The 18,676-nt window shown below is 34.8% G+C and overlaps 2 protein-coding genes across 2 annotated transcripts; one reads left to right on the top strand and one right to left on the bottom strand.

The window, feature by feature from the left end:
- Positions 1 to 283: 283 nt before the first annotated feature.
- LOC132279919 (putative pumilio homolog 7, chloroplastic) lies at positions 284 to 7,951 on the top strand. Its single transcript, XM_059781989.1, has 5 exons — positions 284 to 2,299; positions 2,397 to 2,559; positions 4,764 to 4,927; positions 7,038 to 7,293; positions 7,618 to 7,951. Exons 1-5 carry the CDS (start codon positions 828 to 830, stop codon positions 7,720 to 7,722), a joined length of 2,160 nt encoding a protein of 719 aa, XP_059637972.1. The 5' UTR covers positions 284 to 827; the 3' UTR covers positions 7,723 to 7,951.
- A 4,279-nt stretch (positions 7,952 to 12,230) lies between these two features.
- Positions 12,231 to 15,392, bottom strand: LOC132280019 (MDIS1-interacting receptor like kinase 2-like). The gene is made up of 2 exons (XM_059782125.1): positions 12,838 to 15,392; positions 12,231 to 12,734 (listed from the first exon to the last, which is right to left on the bottom strand). The coding sequence occupies exons 1-2, from the start codon at positions 15,350 to 15,352 to the stop codon at positions 12,373 to 12,375; spliced, it is 2,877 nt and encodes a 958-aa protein (XP_059638108.1). The 5' UTR covers positions 15,353 to 15,392; the 3' UTR covers positions 12,231 to 12,372.
- Positions 15,393 to 18,676: the final 3,284 nt, after the last annotated feature.

The following is an 18,676-nucleotide window of genomic DNA, read 5'->3' as shown; positions in this document are numbered from 1 at the left end:
GTATTTTAGTCCTATTGTAACGGATTGAGAGAAAATTAATTATAAATGACAAGGGTACCTTAGTCATTGTGTAACAGATCAACATAAGGGAGAAAATTAAGGTTGGTTTGTTACTTCGTTACTATAAAGGAGGTTTAGCAGCTATCTGTTTTGGATGCAAATCCTAAATAGGAATTCCTATCAAAGTTGACTAAACAATAACTAATCAAAAATCAAAAATTAAAAATTAAAAATTAAAAATTAAAAAACATAACTAAAACAATTACTAGTCATTAATTAAAAATTAATAAACTTAACTAAAATAAATATTAAAACCCTTCCATCTCAGAAGACTGTGAATGCCTAGTCTTGCCCCATTCTCTCTCCTCCTTTTTCCGTGTATGTGTCTTTGCATATTGCCATTTCCTCCTCTCTTCATCTTAATGGCGTGACAATGAACACTAACAGACTGTACGCTTTTCCACTCAAAACAATCCGTCGAAATCAAAACCCATCTTTGTCTCTCTCTCTCTATATAATATTATATATATATATATATCGATTCTTTACCTTCGTCCCTAAGAACCCCAAACCAAATCAAATACAAATGCTACTGAAATTCTTGTATTTTGCGTACTGATTGAAATCTCTTGTTGATATATATTCCTTAACACCTATAAATTCATATCTGACCTGGGTTTTGGGATTAGTTTGTCTTTTCTCTGTATTTTTGGTGTCATTATCTCTGTAACTCTCTGTATCTGTAGTCTGTGACTCTGTATACATAACACACACACACACACACACACACACACACACACACATATCTATATATATCTTTGGGTTTTATGATGTTTCCAGATAAACGAGCTGGGAAAGAAAGGAAGAGTTCAGGGAACGCTCTAGTTGAAAGGGCGCTGGAAATGTTGAATGACATCCCTCTCAATCACAATCTTCGTCATCAAAATAAGCATCATCTGCTTATGAGTGTTTCACCCATTAGTCCGTCTTGTTCTTCCTCTACTGGGTTTTGTTCTTCTGATAATGGGTTTTCACCGTCTTTAACTCCATTTGATGATTCCATGTACGGAACACCGAGTCCCCTTTACTCGGATTCTCAGTTTGTGAACAACTCCAATGGGTATGAACACGATTTATCTGAAAATCTCTACAGATTCAATATTGGGGATGAGAACAAGAAGTGTTTGATGGGTGGGAATTTCCAGACGGACCCATCTGGGTTTGGGTTCTCTGATCGGCATTTGAGTGGTATTAGTCCACGAAATGTTGAAAATTATAGCGCATTCGAAGGTTTTAGGAACAATGGTTGTGATTATGGAGAGTTTCAGTCGTTGAATCAGGGAAACTTGACGAGTTTGGATGGTGATATGAGGAAGACTCTAGTTGGTTGGCCAGAGGGATATAATGTTGGTGATTTGATGAGGTCTGGTCTCACTCAAAGTCAGTCGAATGTTTTGCAGTCTGACCCCAGTTGCTATAGTAACATGACAGATTTTCTGATGGATCAAACAAGGAGGCAAGGAAGGGGCTGTTGCAATAATGGAGTTCAAGTACAGAGTCCATATTCTAGTGTGCTTAATAATCTGAGTGACGATTTCTATTGCTCACAACAAAGTGGTTTGGATTCTAATGGAGATATGGGTATCTTGAATCCAATGAATTCCTCTAGGTTGATGAATCCCAAATTTGGTTCGAGTGTGGAAAACCCAATATATAATCATTCAATGTTGAAACAAAAGACTACTGCAATCTCAAATGGTTGTGTCCCTCCATCCCTTTTGTCAACGGATCTTGAGGGTTTTAGTTGTGAAGATAGCTTGATTTTTCAGGGAAGGAGTTCGAAACATGTTTCTGACAAGGGGCGTGATCGATGCAATGGTCGAAAGAAGGATTCCTACTATGAGATTGCAATGCTGAATCGGCGAGAGAAAGGACTGGACATGTATATGCAATCTGAATATGGAGGAATTATTGAAAATGGATTGAGTGATAGCACTTCGAATCTGCAGCTAAATCATAGATCATTGGCTGAGCTACAGGGTTATATGTACTTACTGGCCAAGGATCAGCAAGGTTGTCGCTTCTTACAAAGCATATTTGAAGAAGGAACCCATCAAGACAAGCAAATAGTATTTAATGAAATTATCAATCATGTTGTTGAACTTATGATCAATCCATTTGGAAATTACCTTATGCAGAAGTTATTGGATGTCTGCAATGAAGAACAAAGAACACAGATTGTGTTTATGGTGACTGAAGAACCCAGAGAACTTGTCAGAATTTCTTTGAACACACATGGGTAAGTCCTTCAATTTCTAATCCTTTTCCATGGCAGAATTTTGTTAATATTTGAAATGCTTTCATTATGTCTAAATGAATCTGTGTTGTGGTATCAGCACACGTGTGGTGCAGAAGTTGATTGAGACTCTCAAAACCAGGCAGCAGATTACATTGCTTGTGTCTGCACTCAAACCAGGTTTTCTTGATCTCATTAAGGACCCCAATGGAAATCATGTGCTACAGCATTGCTTGGAATGCCTTAGCAACGATGATAATAAGGTGTTTATGTTTTCTTCTGAATGATGATAGTGAGATTTAACCTGTTTGTGAATGAACACTATGCATCATCAAATCAACATTATTCTTTAGTTCCTTCCATTTTGTTGAATTTCTAAATTACTTCTCATGTGTTTCTATTGATCGTAGTGCAGCATTTCCTAATAAGCTAATATGTTGTGAAGACTGTTTTTGATTATGGATTGCTATTGCTTTCGATAATGCTGTTCAAACAAAAACAGCAGTGTTCCAATTACCTGCAGTTGGCTACATGAGACTTTATTTGTGATTTTGTTTTGAATTGCATGAACACAATTGAGGAGTGTGATTGTATTCAAGTAGAAAGCTCTACAAGGATAATCAAATACTATGTATATTTTGTATGCAGTCTAATGTGCCTGTAATAGGTCAACAATTATTTAATTTAGCTAATCAGTTACACATCATTTGAATGAGTGGAATCCTGCTTCACCATGGCATTTTGTCACAGGTCATTTTTCAATTATCTCCGGAAGCTTCATATCTTGTAGCCAACAAGCATCTTCAATTCCTACCATATCAATCTACTCATCTCTACCAGCTTGGATAATCAGACCATGCCAATAAACAAAAATCACCTTCTACTGCTAATGGATTTCCCCCTAGTTTAGCCACTCAATCATCTCAAAGCACTAATTTGTATAACATGTTATCTTCTAATTTCCTTATTCTTCTCCATAAAGCATTGCTAATTTGTACGTTTTCCACTCTGCTATCCTATCAATTTTCCTTCTGATGGATGATGGTGCTGGAATTATAACACAATTGTCACCATTAGAAACCTTTCCTTACATTTACTTGATGTGTGACATTGTGTAAATGTATAATGCCGCCCAAAAGAGCGCTTACTGATTTGAAATCGTTGAGGTACTATAGCAACAATATTTCATTCTAAATGCTAAGGAATTGATGGATGGGCCCTGTAGAACACTTCCTCTTGGCAGGCCTCGGATTTTTGTATTGTTTAATTTAAAAATTGGTTATGGTTTGTTATACGTTTCATGTCTCAGCCTATACTTTCTTGCATGATTCTTTTTCTTTCAAATTCTACTGGTAATATTTTCCTTTATGGTTTTGCTTTTCTGGATTCAATTTATTTGAATTTGCATGGATTTAAGTAGAACATTACAAATGCATTTTATTATCTAAATATAGCTTTTCTAGGTTTTGCACGATCTATCAATAAAACTATTTTAACTTGAGGTGATTCTTCTGTTTCATCTTTATTTCACTTTTGAAATTTGAATTTTTTTTCGTTCTGTTTTTACTCTGTAGTTAATGTGTAGACGATTGCGTAAAAGTGTAATACCATATAGAGTTGCTCCTCAAACTTCTCTTCTTATGTCCATAGGGTGTGGCATGGAGAGTGAGTAAAAGATGCTTGTACTTCACCAACACCACTCATTTCCACTCTTATATTATCTTTTTTTTTTTTTTTTTTTTTTTTTTTTTTTTTTTTTTTTCTTCATTTGCAAGAAACTCACGCACCCACTTGTCCCTACGGGGACTCGAACCCTCACCATTCCCTTTGGGAGGTAGAGGAGATACCACTAGGCTACAGCCTTTGGTGGTCACTCTTATATTATCTTCACTCTAATCTTATTTGTACTAAACCAAGTTGATGTCTTTAGTTTCTTTCTTCACCTTCATCATTCATGAATAGATTATTGGTGTTCTACTTTCAAAAATATACCATCATTCCTCTTAATGTTGTATGGGATGTATTCACTTGGATCCATGTGAATTGTCACATGCTTCCTTAAAATTGTTCATGAAGTTCTATAAAATGGAGATCTCTCTTGCTTTTCTGAATCGATAATGCTCACTGCTACTTCTTGCTGTTCCAGGATTTTAGTCTTTTTTCTTGCCTTCTTGACATATTTATTCATGTTAGAATGAATACACCCGGTTTATTTATATGTTTGGGCCCTTGGGAACCTTTAAAATCTAAAATCAATTTATATGCTTTTCATTGAATTTGAACCTGTGGGAAACCTTCAATGATATAGCCTTTCTATTAAACCTGTAATTTTGTTTGCCTTCTTGGTATGGTCTTATATTTAGTCTACATGCAAAACATGCTTTTCACAGAATCCGCTAATTTTTGTGCAAATTGATACTCAGTCTTTTTTTCTTTTTCCCCTTCCCCTGTTATTTATCTTTGACAGTTCATTTTTGATGTTGCTGCAAAGTTCTGTGTTGGTATAGCAACTCATCGACATGGATGTTGTGTTTTAAATCGATGCATTGCTCATTCAACTGGGAAATATCGTGAAAAATTAGTTGCAGAAATTGCCTCTAATGGGTTTCTCCTCGCTCAAGATGCTTTTGGGTAAGTGGAAAGAGTCTGGATGATATCAATTTGTTGTTGTTTTTCTGATGCACAAAGCCTAAAGTTATAGGATTAATTATGAAATATGAACATTTTACGTGCTTTTGGACTATGTTCAGGAGATGAAATTGTTTACAGTATCACAGAACTATAGAATACTTGATCATTACCCCCATATTTTTTATATTTATCTTTCTATAGAATTCAGACTAATTTAAACAAGTTTTTAACAGTTAAATTTTAGGCTTTGCCTTGGGCATTAAGGTTGATGGTTGCCTCTTAGACTTATGCTTTGTGCTGGTTCTTTTGAGCATACTTTTTCTAATAAGCTTGTTTGGCATTTTGTTGGTATAGGATTAATTATGAAAAATGATGAACATTTTACGCCCGTTTAGCCTATGTTCAGGAGATGAGATTGTTTACAGTATCACAGAACTATAGAATACTTGATCATTGTCCCCATATTCTTTTTTCTTTATATTTCTATTTAGGCCTACAGTTAATGAATTCATACTAATTCAAACAAGTTTTTAACAGGTATATTCTTTGCCTTAGGCATTAAGGTCTTATGCTTGTGCTGGTTTGCTGGTTCTTTTGAGCGTACTTTTACTAATAAACTTGTTTGGCATCTTGTTGCTTCAGACCAATCCACTGAAATGCAAATAGGGATAAGAAATATGGTCAATATCACATGAAGGCTCAGTTATAAGTTTGCAGCTTTTGTGCCTTTTTATGTTTTGAATTGTGAGGCACATGTCATACTTCACTAATCCCCTATTCTTTCTGTTGAAGGATTTAAATATTAAAGTTACACTCTCTCTAACAACTTAAGCTTTTAGAGTAGATGATTGTTAACATGGTATTAGAGCCAAAGGTCTCGAGTTCAAACCTCACCATCACCCTGAGAATTAAAATTTGGAAAACACGTGTTAGACCAAAAGAAGGCCACATGTGAGGGGGCGTGTTGAAGGATTTAAATATTAAAGTTACACCCTCTTTAACAGGTTAAGCTTTTAGAGTAGATGATTGTTAACACTTTCTAATCCTTTGAGCAATTGTTGCTACTGTTTTATATGTCCATGGTTCTTTTTCTTTTCTTTTTCTATTCAGTTATATTATTATTGTGATTTTATCTGTGATGGAATGTGATACATGTTTCTTTGTAGAAGTACGCTTTATGCCTCTAGAATATTAGAAAATTCAATTTATGAAGCTTTAGTTTCAAATAATTGAATCACCTATACAAGTCCTCTTCTCTAGTTAGTTGTATATAGAGTTTCTATTAAACTCTAGCAATTACGTTGTTTTTCACAGCTTCAACTCATATTCTTGTAGCATCCTCCCTCCATTCTCATCATCGTCACCCATTTAATTTTATATTTTCCAAAAGGGGTAATATGTCTTTTCTAAAAGCTTTCACCTTTGATTGTATTAAACCCACCTTTTCTCAGAGGCAATATCGTGCTTGCAAGCTTTTCCTTGTCAACTCATAATCATATCCATGTTTCATATTTCACATTCATTGGGTTAGTCCTATTGTTAAATGGATGCATTTTATCTTATGCTACTTTCTTCACCATTTTTCAACATTGACATTGTGGTTGCGCTAATGAACATGTTACTTCCTATTTATTATTATTATTTTTTAACAATCACATTGTGATTACACTAACGGACATGTTATTTCTTATTGCCCAATTTTGTGCCTTTTTGAAGATTTGGATTGCTGCCTGAATGCATACATCTTTTAGCCTCTAATAAGACAGACTGCTTGTAGTTATAGTGATGAGGGTGCTCTAGTGATTTTGGAATTGGTTCTGGACATTTCACTTCTTAATATTATTAACCATTTCCTAATTTTTCGTTGCATTTAATGGATCCTGTAAACCTCAAATTGATAGTAATTTCTATTCATACTTGCTGTTTAGAATCTTATATTTGTGAAACTGTTGATTTATTATTATTATTATTATGTCACCACTAAAATTTCTCATTTCTTCGGTCATGCAGGGTCACAGCAATGTTTTCTTTTGATTATATATCTGTTAGCTGCAAACTTTCAGCACAGTATTTTGTCATGTGACTTGAGTATTGTCCTTTTGTGTTGCAGAAATTATGTTGTCCAGTATATTATAGAGCTTAAGATCCCATCAGCCGCTTCCATGTTAACTTCTCAGTTTGAAGGGCACTACGTATACCTCTCTATGCAAAAATTCAGCAGTCACGTGGTTGAGAAGTGCGTGAAGTATTTTGAAGAAAGCCGGTCAAGAATAATCAATGAATTTCTCTCGGTGCCTCTCTTTGAACAATTGCTGCAAGACCCTTATGCCAACTACGTGATTAAAACTGCACTTGTATATACCAAGGTTTGGAGCCAACACATCTCTCATGTTGCCAACACACTTTTGTTGTATCAAGTTTAATTTTGGGGCATAATTTGAAAAGTTGATGATTGGCTAAATACTTTTTCACACCGAAGTGAAATCAGATGACAAATTTTGGGCAACAACTGGAAATTTGGCGAACTACTGAAAGATTCAGTTTCATGAACCTAAGTTTTTTTTTTTTTTTTTTTTGTCTTGGCATTTAAATTAGCAATTCAAATATCTAGAAAATTCAGGTTGTGTGTGCGCGCATTTGTGGGTGCCTGTGTTTGGTGTGCTAAATCTTTTATTTTCATCTCATAACAGGGACGTCTCCACGCTTCATTAGTTGAAGCAGTCCGGCCTCACATGACCCTACGCACCAGTCCCTATTGCAAGAAGATTTTCTCAGGCAACCTCTTAAAGAAGTGATGTTCATTTGTTCGTATTGAGAAGTGTTGTTGTTCTTACTAGCATTAGCCACCGGTATCTATCTATCTATCTATCTTGGACCACCACATGTACATTATTTAGAATTCAGCGCTGATGTATGTAGACTAAACAGCTTAAGTTGCATGGATGACCTTCATGCGTCTGTTGACTTTGTAAAGCTAATTTTGCTCCCAATTGCTTGAGCTGTTATTTTGACTTTGTATTATTCTGTTGCCTTGCTAATCTAAACTTGAATGTACAAGATTGTACAGGTTCGAAACAATTAGATTCTGCTTCAACTTGCCTGATGTCATGGTTGGTTTCTCTCTATACCAGGTTCTTTACTCCTGAAATTGATTTACTATATATATGGCTACTTGATCTGCTTGATATGACCAGGCCTACTTCAGCTTCTTGATATGCACACTCAGCATTTGTATGCCTTAAGTTTCTTTACACTATATATATATATTTGATGTGGATTGTATTGTTGAACCATAATGGGATTTTTTTTTTTGGTTTGGTAAGTACACACATTTCACAAATTCTCCATACTAAGAAGGTCGAACCCCTCACCTCCCCTTTGAGAGAGGAGAGTTATCAGAGAATTTTCCCTAGGATAACTGTTTTTATAGAGAATACGGGGTGTGATCTTCCCATGTAAAGGAGAGTTCAAAGCATTGATCCAACGGATTTCATGCGAAAACCTTAGAGCATCCGAGGTCGGGATAAATGTAGAGTAGATTTCAGTAAAGTAGAGAAAGAGGGGGCTGGTATGGGTGAATGATAGAGTCCTTAATTAGTGGTCCTCACCTGTTATTGTCTGTTTCGTTCTCTGCAGTTAGACAATCACATGATAATATATATCCATGTTATAATATTTTAATATTTTCTTTGTTAGCTTTTGGTTCATTTTCTCAACATGAGATATTGATGTTGCATACCGTAGAACAATTTTCAATAAAAAAGTAGAGTACCATGTAAGTATTTTATTTATTAAATAATGCTTATGTGGTACTCTATTTTTTAAAAAATAGATAAAGAAGGTGTATGATGCATACCGGATGCTCTTAATTTTCTTAATTACCAGAAATGTGGCTTTATTAAACACATTTTTTTCCCAGTGAGAGATTGGTCAAGTTCAGTGCATGTATAAAAGCAGGGCAGTTATACAGTAGTTTTTCTTTTGGTTGTTGGGGGTTGGGGGAGCTTCTCTCTAGAATTCTAGAGAGAGAGAGCTCTGCCATGGATTCACACCTATACTTTTCCCTTCCCTTCCATCTGGCTCCCCCACGGACCCGGTCGGCGTTACTCTCCTGATTGTTTATCATTGCCATCATTTTAAGGAGATTCATGTCAGATGGTCAATGTTGTGGGAATTGTGTTAGCTGTGGGTCTTCATGCATTTTCTTGCCACTTCCACATGTTCAAGAATGACAGACAACCATAATTTTCCTTCCTTTTTGGTTGTGTTTTCTCTTTAACCTAATCTCGTAGGTCGTAAGATTTATCTCCTTAAATCAGTTTAGAAGTGTTCCTGCAATAATTGTTTCTTCAGAGGAGAAATATATGACCAGCTGAAAATGATCCTTCCTGCAGGAGAATTGTAGGATGCTCTACAAGAGATTTGGGATCAAATTCCGCATACTATGTTTGGTACAGTGGAAGAGAATAAAAAGGACATTGATTGTTAAAGAAAATAAAATAAAAGAAGGGAAATTAAATGAGAAGATATCACACTTAAGGAACTAGCGCTATGTTTGGTACAGTGAAAAGAATAAAAAGGACATTGATTGTTAAAGAAAAGAAAATAAAAGAAGGGAAATGAAACGAGAAGAATTGTATGTTTGGTTGATTAATGATTCAATGAAGTAAAAGAAGGAAAATGACAAATTTTGTATTTTATAAAAATAAGGACACATTATTAATTAATAAAGTTTTATTAAAAATAATAGTCTTTTCATTCACTCTTTCCAAAATTTGAGGAGATAAGAAAGGTTAAACTTTAATGTATCACTCTAAATTATTTAATTCCATTTATTTTCCTTCAAACATTTTACACCAAACACAGCCAAAAAAAAAAAAAAAAAAAAAAAAAAAAAAATTCCATCTCTCTCCATTTCATTTCTTTTATTTTTATTTTTTCCAACCAAACTTGTCGTCTAATGGGAATAGGGAATCCATTTTCATTTCCCAGAAGGGAAAAGGTAGTAGGAATGGATAGAAAACCATCGCCGGGGATGATTTTGGTTTGATGAGCTCATAAAATATGTCGCCTTACTTAAATAATTTAGGATCTGCCTGTCGGGATTGTTTGCGTGCATAGCAAATTAAATGGATTAAAATTGACATTTTATTGAATGAATACGTGTTTATAATGTTTTACATACGTATTATTGAATGGATATGTGTATTGTTCAATTTATGACGCGAATCGAAATGTTCTTTGAACATGTTTATTGATTCATGTGTATAAGGAATTTTCGTACTCAGGTCACAATAAATCAAGAACACCACATTATTATTTTTCATATGTTCTAATTCTTTGATAAAAGATGGATTACGTATTTGCCAAGAATTGAACATGATGCACGATAAGTATGAGAGACGAATGAACCCTCGCAGCCTTGCTTTGACTGGTTGGTCCTTTGATTTATTTAGAAGACAATATGTAGTCTAAAATTCGGATACTTTGAAAGTTTGAATAGTCATTGGTTATTGACTTTGAAACATAATCTCAAGTTTACAATTACGTTTATATATTTATCTCCACGATAATTAATTTGATCCCGGTAAATTAAAGTATATTTTGTGATAAAATGCTTTATATATATATATATATATTACCAAATATGTATTATTTTGTCCCCCAAAAAAAAAGATTTTTCAAGTGATCAAATGGGTATAACCAATGAGTGAAAATAAATAATTAATTATGCATTTGAATTGATGATAATTTGTTTATTCATTTGCTAATTTTGCACAGAGAGGTTATTTCATTAATTAACATAGTCAATTGGAACTAAAAATAATTAAATTGGTTGAATTGAATTAGGGCCATGACATGGCCTGGGCTAATTATTGAAGCCCTTTATTTTATTTTATTTTTTTAACAATATTGATGTCCATTTTTGCCAATGAAGATTTGGGCCCAAATTAGATCCTCACCTCTGAGGCCCAGTAGGTTGGATGGTATTGAAAGGAAAAGAGAAGAAAGGTAATGGAAGGAAATGATATGTTATGTTTGTTACGAAATTTTAAAGAAAAAGAAAGGAAACAGGAAATTTAGAAGGAAATAAATTATATGTGTTGATTTTTTTATCCTCTCAAAGATGGGAGGAAAGGAAAAAGAAAGGTTAACTTTTTTAACTAAATTTTTTTAAAAAGATAAAATTTATGAAAAAAGAGGTATGATAATAAATTTATTAAAATACTATCTTTTTGTTTTTTTTCTAAACATGATTAGTATCATTTTTTTTTTCTTTCTTTTTCCAACAGACAAGTAATTAACAAATAATAATATTATCTATTTTCCTTTCTTTCCTAACCAATCTTATCATGTTTTTTTTTTTTCATGGTAAAATGTAATGAGTTAAACAAGGGTGAATGCCATATATTGTTGGTTGTAGGGGTTGCTAGGAGCACACTAACTAAAAGATGGGAGTGCTTAGAGCGCTCTAAAATTATATAGATATTTCATTCAAGACATATATATATACTTCTCTCTTGAAATAGCTCCCACTAGCATAGCTTATGGATCGATCATACATTGCTTATGGGTATATAGAGGTGATGTCTATGGAATTTTGAGGTTGGTGGAGCTTAAAAGGAACAAGAAAAAGAGAGGGATCAAAGCTTGAAGGTCTAAGAATCTCTACAAAGAGATTTGTCTACAAGGGTACGATCCTCTGCCTCTCTCTCTCTCTCTCTATATATATATATGTATGTATCTACATTAGATTCATGCTATATTTCAGAACGGGTGTTCATCTCTACATCTATCAAGTCACGATTTGAGATTGAAGCATTACTTGTTATTGACACTGAAACATTGCTTGTGGTCATGATTTGTTGCTGAGTTATTAGTCCTGTATCTGAATCTCAACCCAGCAATTAATAAAACTGTCTTGCGCATTAACTACGCATGTGATGCAATATAAAACTAGCATTTTCTTTGGGTCCTATTGACATCATTCTAAACCACATGTGGAAATTCAATTATTCTTGAAACAGCTCTTAAGTCATTGATAGGGACGCCAAAATTAGAATTCTTAGGCTCCGTTTGGTTAGATGGAAACAAAGAGAAAATAAAGGAAATTGAATTTATTTTGAACAAATTAGGAGTTCGGTTAGCAGGAAAAGAAAATTTTTGAGAGAAAATTACTTCCCATAACCACCTAACTTCATTGTAAAATTTTCCTACAAAAAACACAGGAAAATTTTGATTTCTTGAGAAAGTTTTATGAATTTACAATATTATCCTTTCTTTTGTGGTAAGTTTCATGTTATTAAAATCACAAAATAGTAATTTCACATATTTTTCAAAAAAAAAAAAAAATTTCTAGAAAATTTATTTTCTTCCCTTTCACTTCACTTTCTTTTATTTCCACTAAGAAGAGAAAATGTAGAAACACAAATAGGAAGTCAAAACTACATTAAATCAGACAGTTGTCCTAATGTTATCATGTGGAACCCCTCTGGTAAAGGCTGCTTTTGAGATGATAAACGTTGAGAAGCTTGTTGCATGGTTGGCCGAGATTGTGGACTGGATAGCAGGCATGAAAGAGCCAGATTCATCATAAAGACCACATCCTCTGCAACTTGATTCGTCGGCTGTGAGAGACGTTGGTCCAATACATCTTTCAGCAGTGTATGACCGGCAGTTGATGATGTCGATGTTGATAAAAATGTGATGAAATCTCCTGGATGGCTTCCAAGAAGTGCTTCCATTGTCACCATTCCAAAGCTATAAACATCACATTTTTCATTGACTTCCATTGTGTAAGCAAGCTCTGCAAAATATATGTGTCCAATCATGCTCAATATTGTCCAGAAAACGAACCAAATATTAGCAGTAGGATATAGGTTTTAAAATAGTTTTCAAAGGCCAATTACCTGGAGCAGTGTATCCAATGGTGCCTGCAAATGAGGTCCAATTGGAAGAGCCTGGCTTCAGAATCCTAGCTATGCCAAAATCAGAGAGGATTGCTTCATGCTTTGAATCTAACAAAACATTCTTGCTGGATATGTCTCGATGGATTATTGGAGGTGAGCAGTTATGGTGCAGGTAGGCTAAAGCATTCGCCAAACCTTTAATAACATTTACCCTCTCAATCCATCCAAACTGCATTGCTGCTTCATCATTGCCTAGCATCTTCTCCAAGCTTCCCCCTTCCATGAACTCATAAACCAAGAAGGCATTTCGCGGATGCAAACAGAAACCAAGGAGCCTCACAATGTTCCGATGTCTTACATCTGTTAGTGCTTGAACCTCACTAGTAAAAGTTTTCAAACTGGCATTCCTGTCATCATCCTCCAACGCTTGAAATTTCTTCACAGCAACAACTTGACCACTTTGCAGCTCAGCTCTATATACACTTCCAAAGGCACCCTCTCCAATGCAATATTTGGAGTTGAAGTTCTCTGTTGCTTCAATGATGTTCTCATATACCAGCTTTCCATCATAGCTCAATACTGCGAACAAATTATCATTTTGTGCATCTTCTGGCTTGTTTTTTCCCTTGTTCCTCACTCTCACCCAAACCAAAGATAAAACACCCACAATGATAAAGAGAACAAACAAACTGCCTAAAAGAGAGACCACTATCAAGATCAGGCGACCCTTCTTACCTTTTGCCTCGTGGATCTTCACAGAGGGGCAGGACTTCAAACCAGTGATGTTGCCACACAAGCCTTTATTATTTGTAAATGCTTCTGTTGGAGCTTCGCGAAAGGCTTTGTTGCTTGGAAGAGGGCCCTCCAACTGATTGTAGGATATGTCAACAGATGTCAGGCTTAACATTTGGTTGAAAGTTTGTGGGATGGAACCAGAGAGCTCATTGTGGGAAAGATTCAATATTTCTAAGCGGGGCATTGTTCCGAGCTCTGGTGGTAGAAATCCCACAAGTAAATTCTGACTAAGATCAAGATGTTGAAGTGAGAACAAACTACTAATCTCTAAAGGAACATTTCCTTCAAATCTATTATTGCTCAATTTCAAGGTCAGTAGTTCAATGCAATTTCCTATTTCTTTGATGATTGGACCACTCAGATTATTTGCAGCCAGGTCAAGATGCCTCAAATTAGATAGCATCCCAATTTCTGATGGAACAGTGCCTGAAAATTTGTTATGGCCCAAAGAAAGATTGAATAATGAAGTCAACCGACCAAATTCCCTGGGAATCTCTCCTGCTAGATGATTAGAAGAGAGGTCAAGTGTTTGAATTGATTCCCCAAACTTTGTTGGTATTCTACCAGAAATATTATTGTGGGAGATTTTCAAGCCTTTTAAGCTTCGACACTTCCCCCAATTTGGAGCAAGTTCTCCATAAAATTTATTATAACTCAAGTCAATGAAGTTCAAATTTGGATATATGCCCCAGTCTTCTGATATATTTCCAGTTAGATGGTTTCTTTCAAACCTCACTCTAAACAGGCTAGTGCAGTTTTTCAGGCTTCTTGGGACAGGACCCACAAAATTGTTGTTAAAAATGGTGAAGTTTACAAATACCCTTGAGAGGCATATATTTTGTGGCAGATATCCAGACATCATGTTGTCACCTAGATGCAATGTATTCAAATATGTAAGGTTAACAATTTCATGTGGTATTGAGCCAGTTAATCTGTTGCCACACAATCTTAGAATAGAAAGGGATTTCAGCTTTCCTATTTCAGCAGGAATGAAGCCAGATAACTGATTTTCTTGGAGGGTCAATTGGGTGAGCTTGGTCAGGTTTCCTATACCAGAAGGAATTGATCCAGAAAGTCCGGTTTCGTAAAGGTGTAGAATGGTTAAGTTTCGCAAGTTTCCAATGGAAGCAGGGATTGCACCTCTAAGGTAGTTCCTGAACAACGAGAGCTCAGTAAGAGAGCTCAGATTTCCTATTTCTTGTGGTATAGAACCACTGATGAGGTTTCTGGAGAGGTACAAGATTCTTAGACTTGCTAGTTGGCCTATTTCAGTTGGAATTGTCCCAGATATTTTATTTAAAGAAAGACAAATAAAACGGAGTTTGGAGAGGTTTCCAATATGTGATGGAATGGTCCCATAGAGCGAATTATTAAAAAGGTCAATACTGTGCAAGTTGGGAAAGGATGAGAAGTTGAGACTATGGAGGGTACCTCTCAAACCATAACTTGAAAGGTTCAAAAATGTGATGCTTCTTGACCTGTAACAATTGATTCCATGCCATTTGCAAGGGCTGCCACCAACCCAAGAAGACAGGAGAGACTGGCTTTGATTGTCAAGGCTAGCTTTCCATGTTAGAAGAGCCTTTGCTTCCTTCACTGCACCCGTGGTATTAGTTGCGGAAGCAGCAGCATATTGAGAAGAGGAGACCAACAATAGACTAAAGATAAATAAGAATAAAACACATTGGTTAGAGAGAACTTTTTCTAATAAACTTACCATGACTTTGCTGTAGATGAGTTTGGCTTCTCAAGTGGCAGTAAATTTGATGGTTGGGTGGGAGTCCTTTAACAGCTTGAAGAGGTATATATATAGATGGTGTTAGAGAATCTGACTTATGAAGTCAGTTCCAATAATAGAGGGGCTGCTAACATAAATGCATCAAATATACTGGTCAAAGAAAAGGGACTCAGAGGGTATGAAGCCCCTTGGGGTAGGGCATGACACTTGGTCGGGGGCAATTTGCACTGTTCTCTCCCTCCGCACATGACTAATCAAGATTCATATTCCGCATTGGGTTCATCCCTATAGTAATTGGATTAATTGAGTTGTAGACATGACTCTAATAACATATTAATAACCATCTACTCTAAAAACGTATACTATTAGAGATGGTGTAACTTTAATATATTAAGTCTCTAACAGCTTCCCCACTTTAAAAAAAAAGTCTCTAACAGCTTCCCCACTCCTTGGGAAATCCATCGGTATTTTAAACTTATCAAATTATTTCACACCATCTTAGCGAAAGCATTCAAATAAACTTTTGAATGGCTATTCCCAATTGATATCATTATTTTGGGGGTCATGGTGAGACTTTTTTGGACCACTGCTGGTCATTGTTGAAAGATAATTAATGGTCGATAATAATGCTTGAATGACTTGTCTTTATTTGACACTCGAGACTAGTCATCTATAGTATCACATTTTAGTAAGTAAATAGACAAATAAAATAACTTTACCAATTAAATCACCAAACTCCAATTTCATCGTAGTCATCAAGTGCTTCACATTTCCTTGTAGGCATCAAGATTAATTTGAATTCTCAAACAATAAGATGCTCCAAAACTCAAATAATACTTGACAATGTCAAAAAATAAATAACAATCTAATACGTCAAACTAAAATTACTGTACACTTCTTGGTCACTTTAAAATTTGTCACCTACTGACCTTGCCTAATACATGAAAATGGTTTTTTTTTTTTTTAGAAAAAAGGAGTGAGTTCAAAAGCCTAGTAGGTTTTCGAATTTTAAGAAAATCTAATCTGACTTCTTTACGTCGTTTGATAATGTAGCAAGTTTGAAGAGCAAAAGGTGAACTGAACATATTGGAATTTAGTAGTAGAAGTAAATAAGTAAACATTGAATATAAAAAATAACATATTCGCCAACCCTTTTCTTTATAAATGAATTTGCAATACTTCATAGAATCATCTCAAAATCAGAATAGCAGAATAATACATTTTAACTCTAGAAACTTCAAAAACCAATAATCACAACCACCGCCCCCTTCCTTTGGCCTTAGGGGCTTGAATCCAGTGACCGTGAACACTCGCTCCTCGTTAAACCCGGGCCATTTAGGTTCTTTCAACCCAAGGGAGTTTCTTACCCTACCTATTTAATGCCAGGCACATAAAGAGTTAAAGACCCAAATCAATACTAAAGTATGGTATTCAAACAGTTCCCTTTTTCCAACGTCAGACTCATACTTAGAAATTTCGCCATAAGTCACGTATTTCATAGTCTTGGAGAAAGTAAAATTCTGGACAACCCTTGTAGAGTCTACTTTCATTTCCTAAAATCTCATTAAAAAAAAAAAAAAAATTTAAATAAATGAATAAATATGACATAAAATTACTCAATGGTATGTTGCCCTGAATTTTTTTCAGCAAAAGCACATTTGGTTCAAAATTTGTCAAAAATATTCTATTAAATCCAAATCACATGAAAATGAGGTCATTTAAAAACTGACATACCATATTTGAATACTAGCACTTTATCAAGACAAATAGATCAACCCATCAGTACAGACTTTAAGAAGAACAATAGCCAAAATTTTGATCTATAACAATTTACGCAGCATGATATACTAAATTTAAAAAATTCACAATAAGTTCAAATATCATTCATTAAATGTCAAATAAAGTCCTTTTGCTTGTCCAATCATTTTATCACCAAAATTTAAACTAAAAATACCAAATCAAAATATATTTCTCAGCTCTAAATCCCAAAATGTACCACGTAGTTCATACTTTCAATCAGGAGGCCAATTCAGGGTTTAAAATTCACAACCATATTTCATGCTAAATAAAATAATCTGACAATTAAATCTTATAATTTTCATGTGAGGGAAAATAGCTTTATAACATTTCATCACTTTGGATAAATTTTTCACAAAGTTAAGAGAGAAGAAAACCTACCCCTTTGAGCTTTACTGCCATTTTTTTTTTTCCTTCCTTTTTTTTGTTTCTCCTTCTGTCTAACCTTCTCTGTCTTCCTCCTTTTCTTTCTTTCTTCCCTTCTTCCTTCTTTCTTCTTCTGGCCGCATGTTTCTGTTCTGTCTAGTGTTACCCTCTATTTGCCATTTACTTCAATATACTGGAAGAACTAAAGAAAATTTACTTTGGTAGCTTTACTAAAGCTATCATTATACTATATTAATATATGTATGTACATTAATATATGCTACATGTATATCTAATGTGAGGACCGTAAGGTGAGGGAGAAATTTTTAGATGGTCCCAGGGCTATTGATCCTAGCTAATCATTATTTGACATGTAAGCAAAAGGCTGAATAAAACTTGTACGTTCCGACACATGCATGTCCATTGGTGACTGATTCAGGATCAGTAGTCCCGAAACCATGTAATAACTTGCTCGCTCTTGGTGTGGAGAGGGATCAAAGCTTTAAGGTCTAAGAATCTATTCAAAGAGATTGGTCTACAAGGGTATGATCCTATGCCTATATATATATATGTATCTATATTATATTCCTGCTATATTTGAAAATGGGTGTTCATCTCTACATCTGTCCAGTCTACATGCTTCCAAATTAAAAATGCCCATTTCCCAACAGTACCGCCCAGAGAACGCGATGAAAGGGTGATATAACAGCCACCCAAATTACAAGCATGTCCATAGCAGTTTCACAAAGAAGCAATTTACACACTTACACAAAAATTCAATGGAATTGAGATTGAAGCATACTTTTTATTGATACTGAAACTTTACTTGTGGTCATGATTTGTTGCTGAGTTAACCACTCTATCCATTTCTATTTCCTTTCTGAAAGTGTTTTCTTTTTTAGTAGTCCTGTATCTATATCTGAACCCTGAAATTAATAAAACTGTTTTCTGAAAGCATTACTTGTTTTATACACACATGATGCATATTAAACTAGCATTTTTTTGGGGTCCTATTGACATCATTCTAAACCATATGTGGGGATTCATTCTATCTTGAATCAGCTCTTAAGTCATTGATACAGAGGCAACAATAAGAATTCTTAGGAGAAGAGAAAATGTAGAAACACAAATAGGAAATCAAAA

This window comes from Cornus florida, unplaced genomic scaffold, assembly GCF_030987335.1.
Source record: "Cornus florida cultivar Cherokee Brave unplaced genomic scaffold, ASM3098733v1 CherokeeBrave_3.0.0_Hap2_Chr10, whole genome shotgun sequence".
Classification (NCBI taxonomy): Eukaryota; Viridiplantae; Streptophyta; class Magnoliopsida; order Cornales; family Cornaceae; genus Cornus; species Cornus florida.
Note: the sequence above shows the minus strand (reverse complement) of the source record. Positions and strands in the feature narration are given on the sequence as shown.

Excerpts from the sequence above, each read along its gene's own strand:
- LOC132279919 (XM_059781989.1), top strand. The coding sequence starts at position 828 with ATGATGTTTCCAGATAAACGAGCTGGGAAAGAAAGGAAGAGTTCAGGG. Across the intron at positions 2,560-4,763 it reads TTAGCAACGATGATAATAAG|TTCATTTTTGATGTTGCTGC; the intron begins GTGTTTATGTTT and ends TATCTTTGACAG. Across the intron at positions 4,928-7,037 it reads CTCGCTCAAGATGCTTTTGG|AAATTATGTTGTCCAGTATA; the intron begins GTAAGTGGAAAG and ends TTTGTGTTGCAG.
- LOC132280019 (XM_059782125.1), bottom strand. The coding sequence starts at position 15,352 with ATGGTAAGTTTATTAGAAAAAGTTCTCTCTAACCAATGTGTTTTATTC. Across the intron at positions 12,735-12,837 it reads CATTGGATACACTGCTCCAG|AGCTTGCTTACACAATGGAA; the intron begins GTAATTGGCCTT and ends TATATTTTGCAG.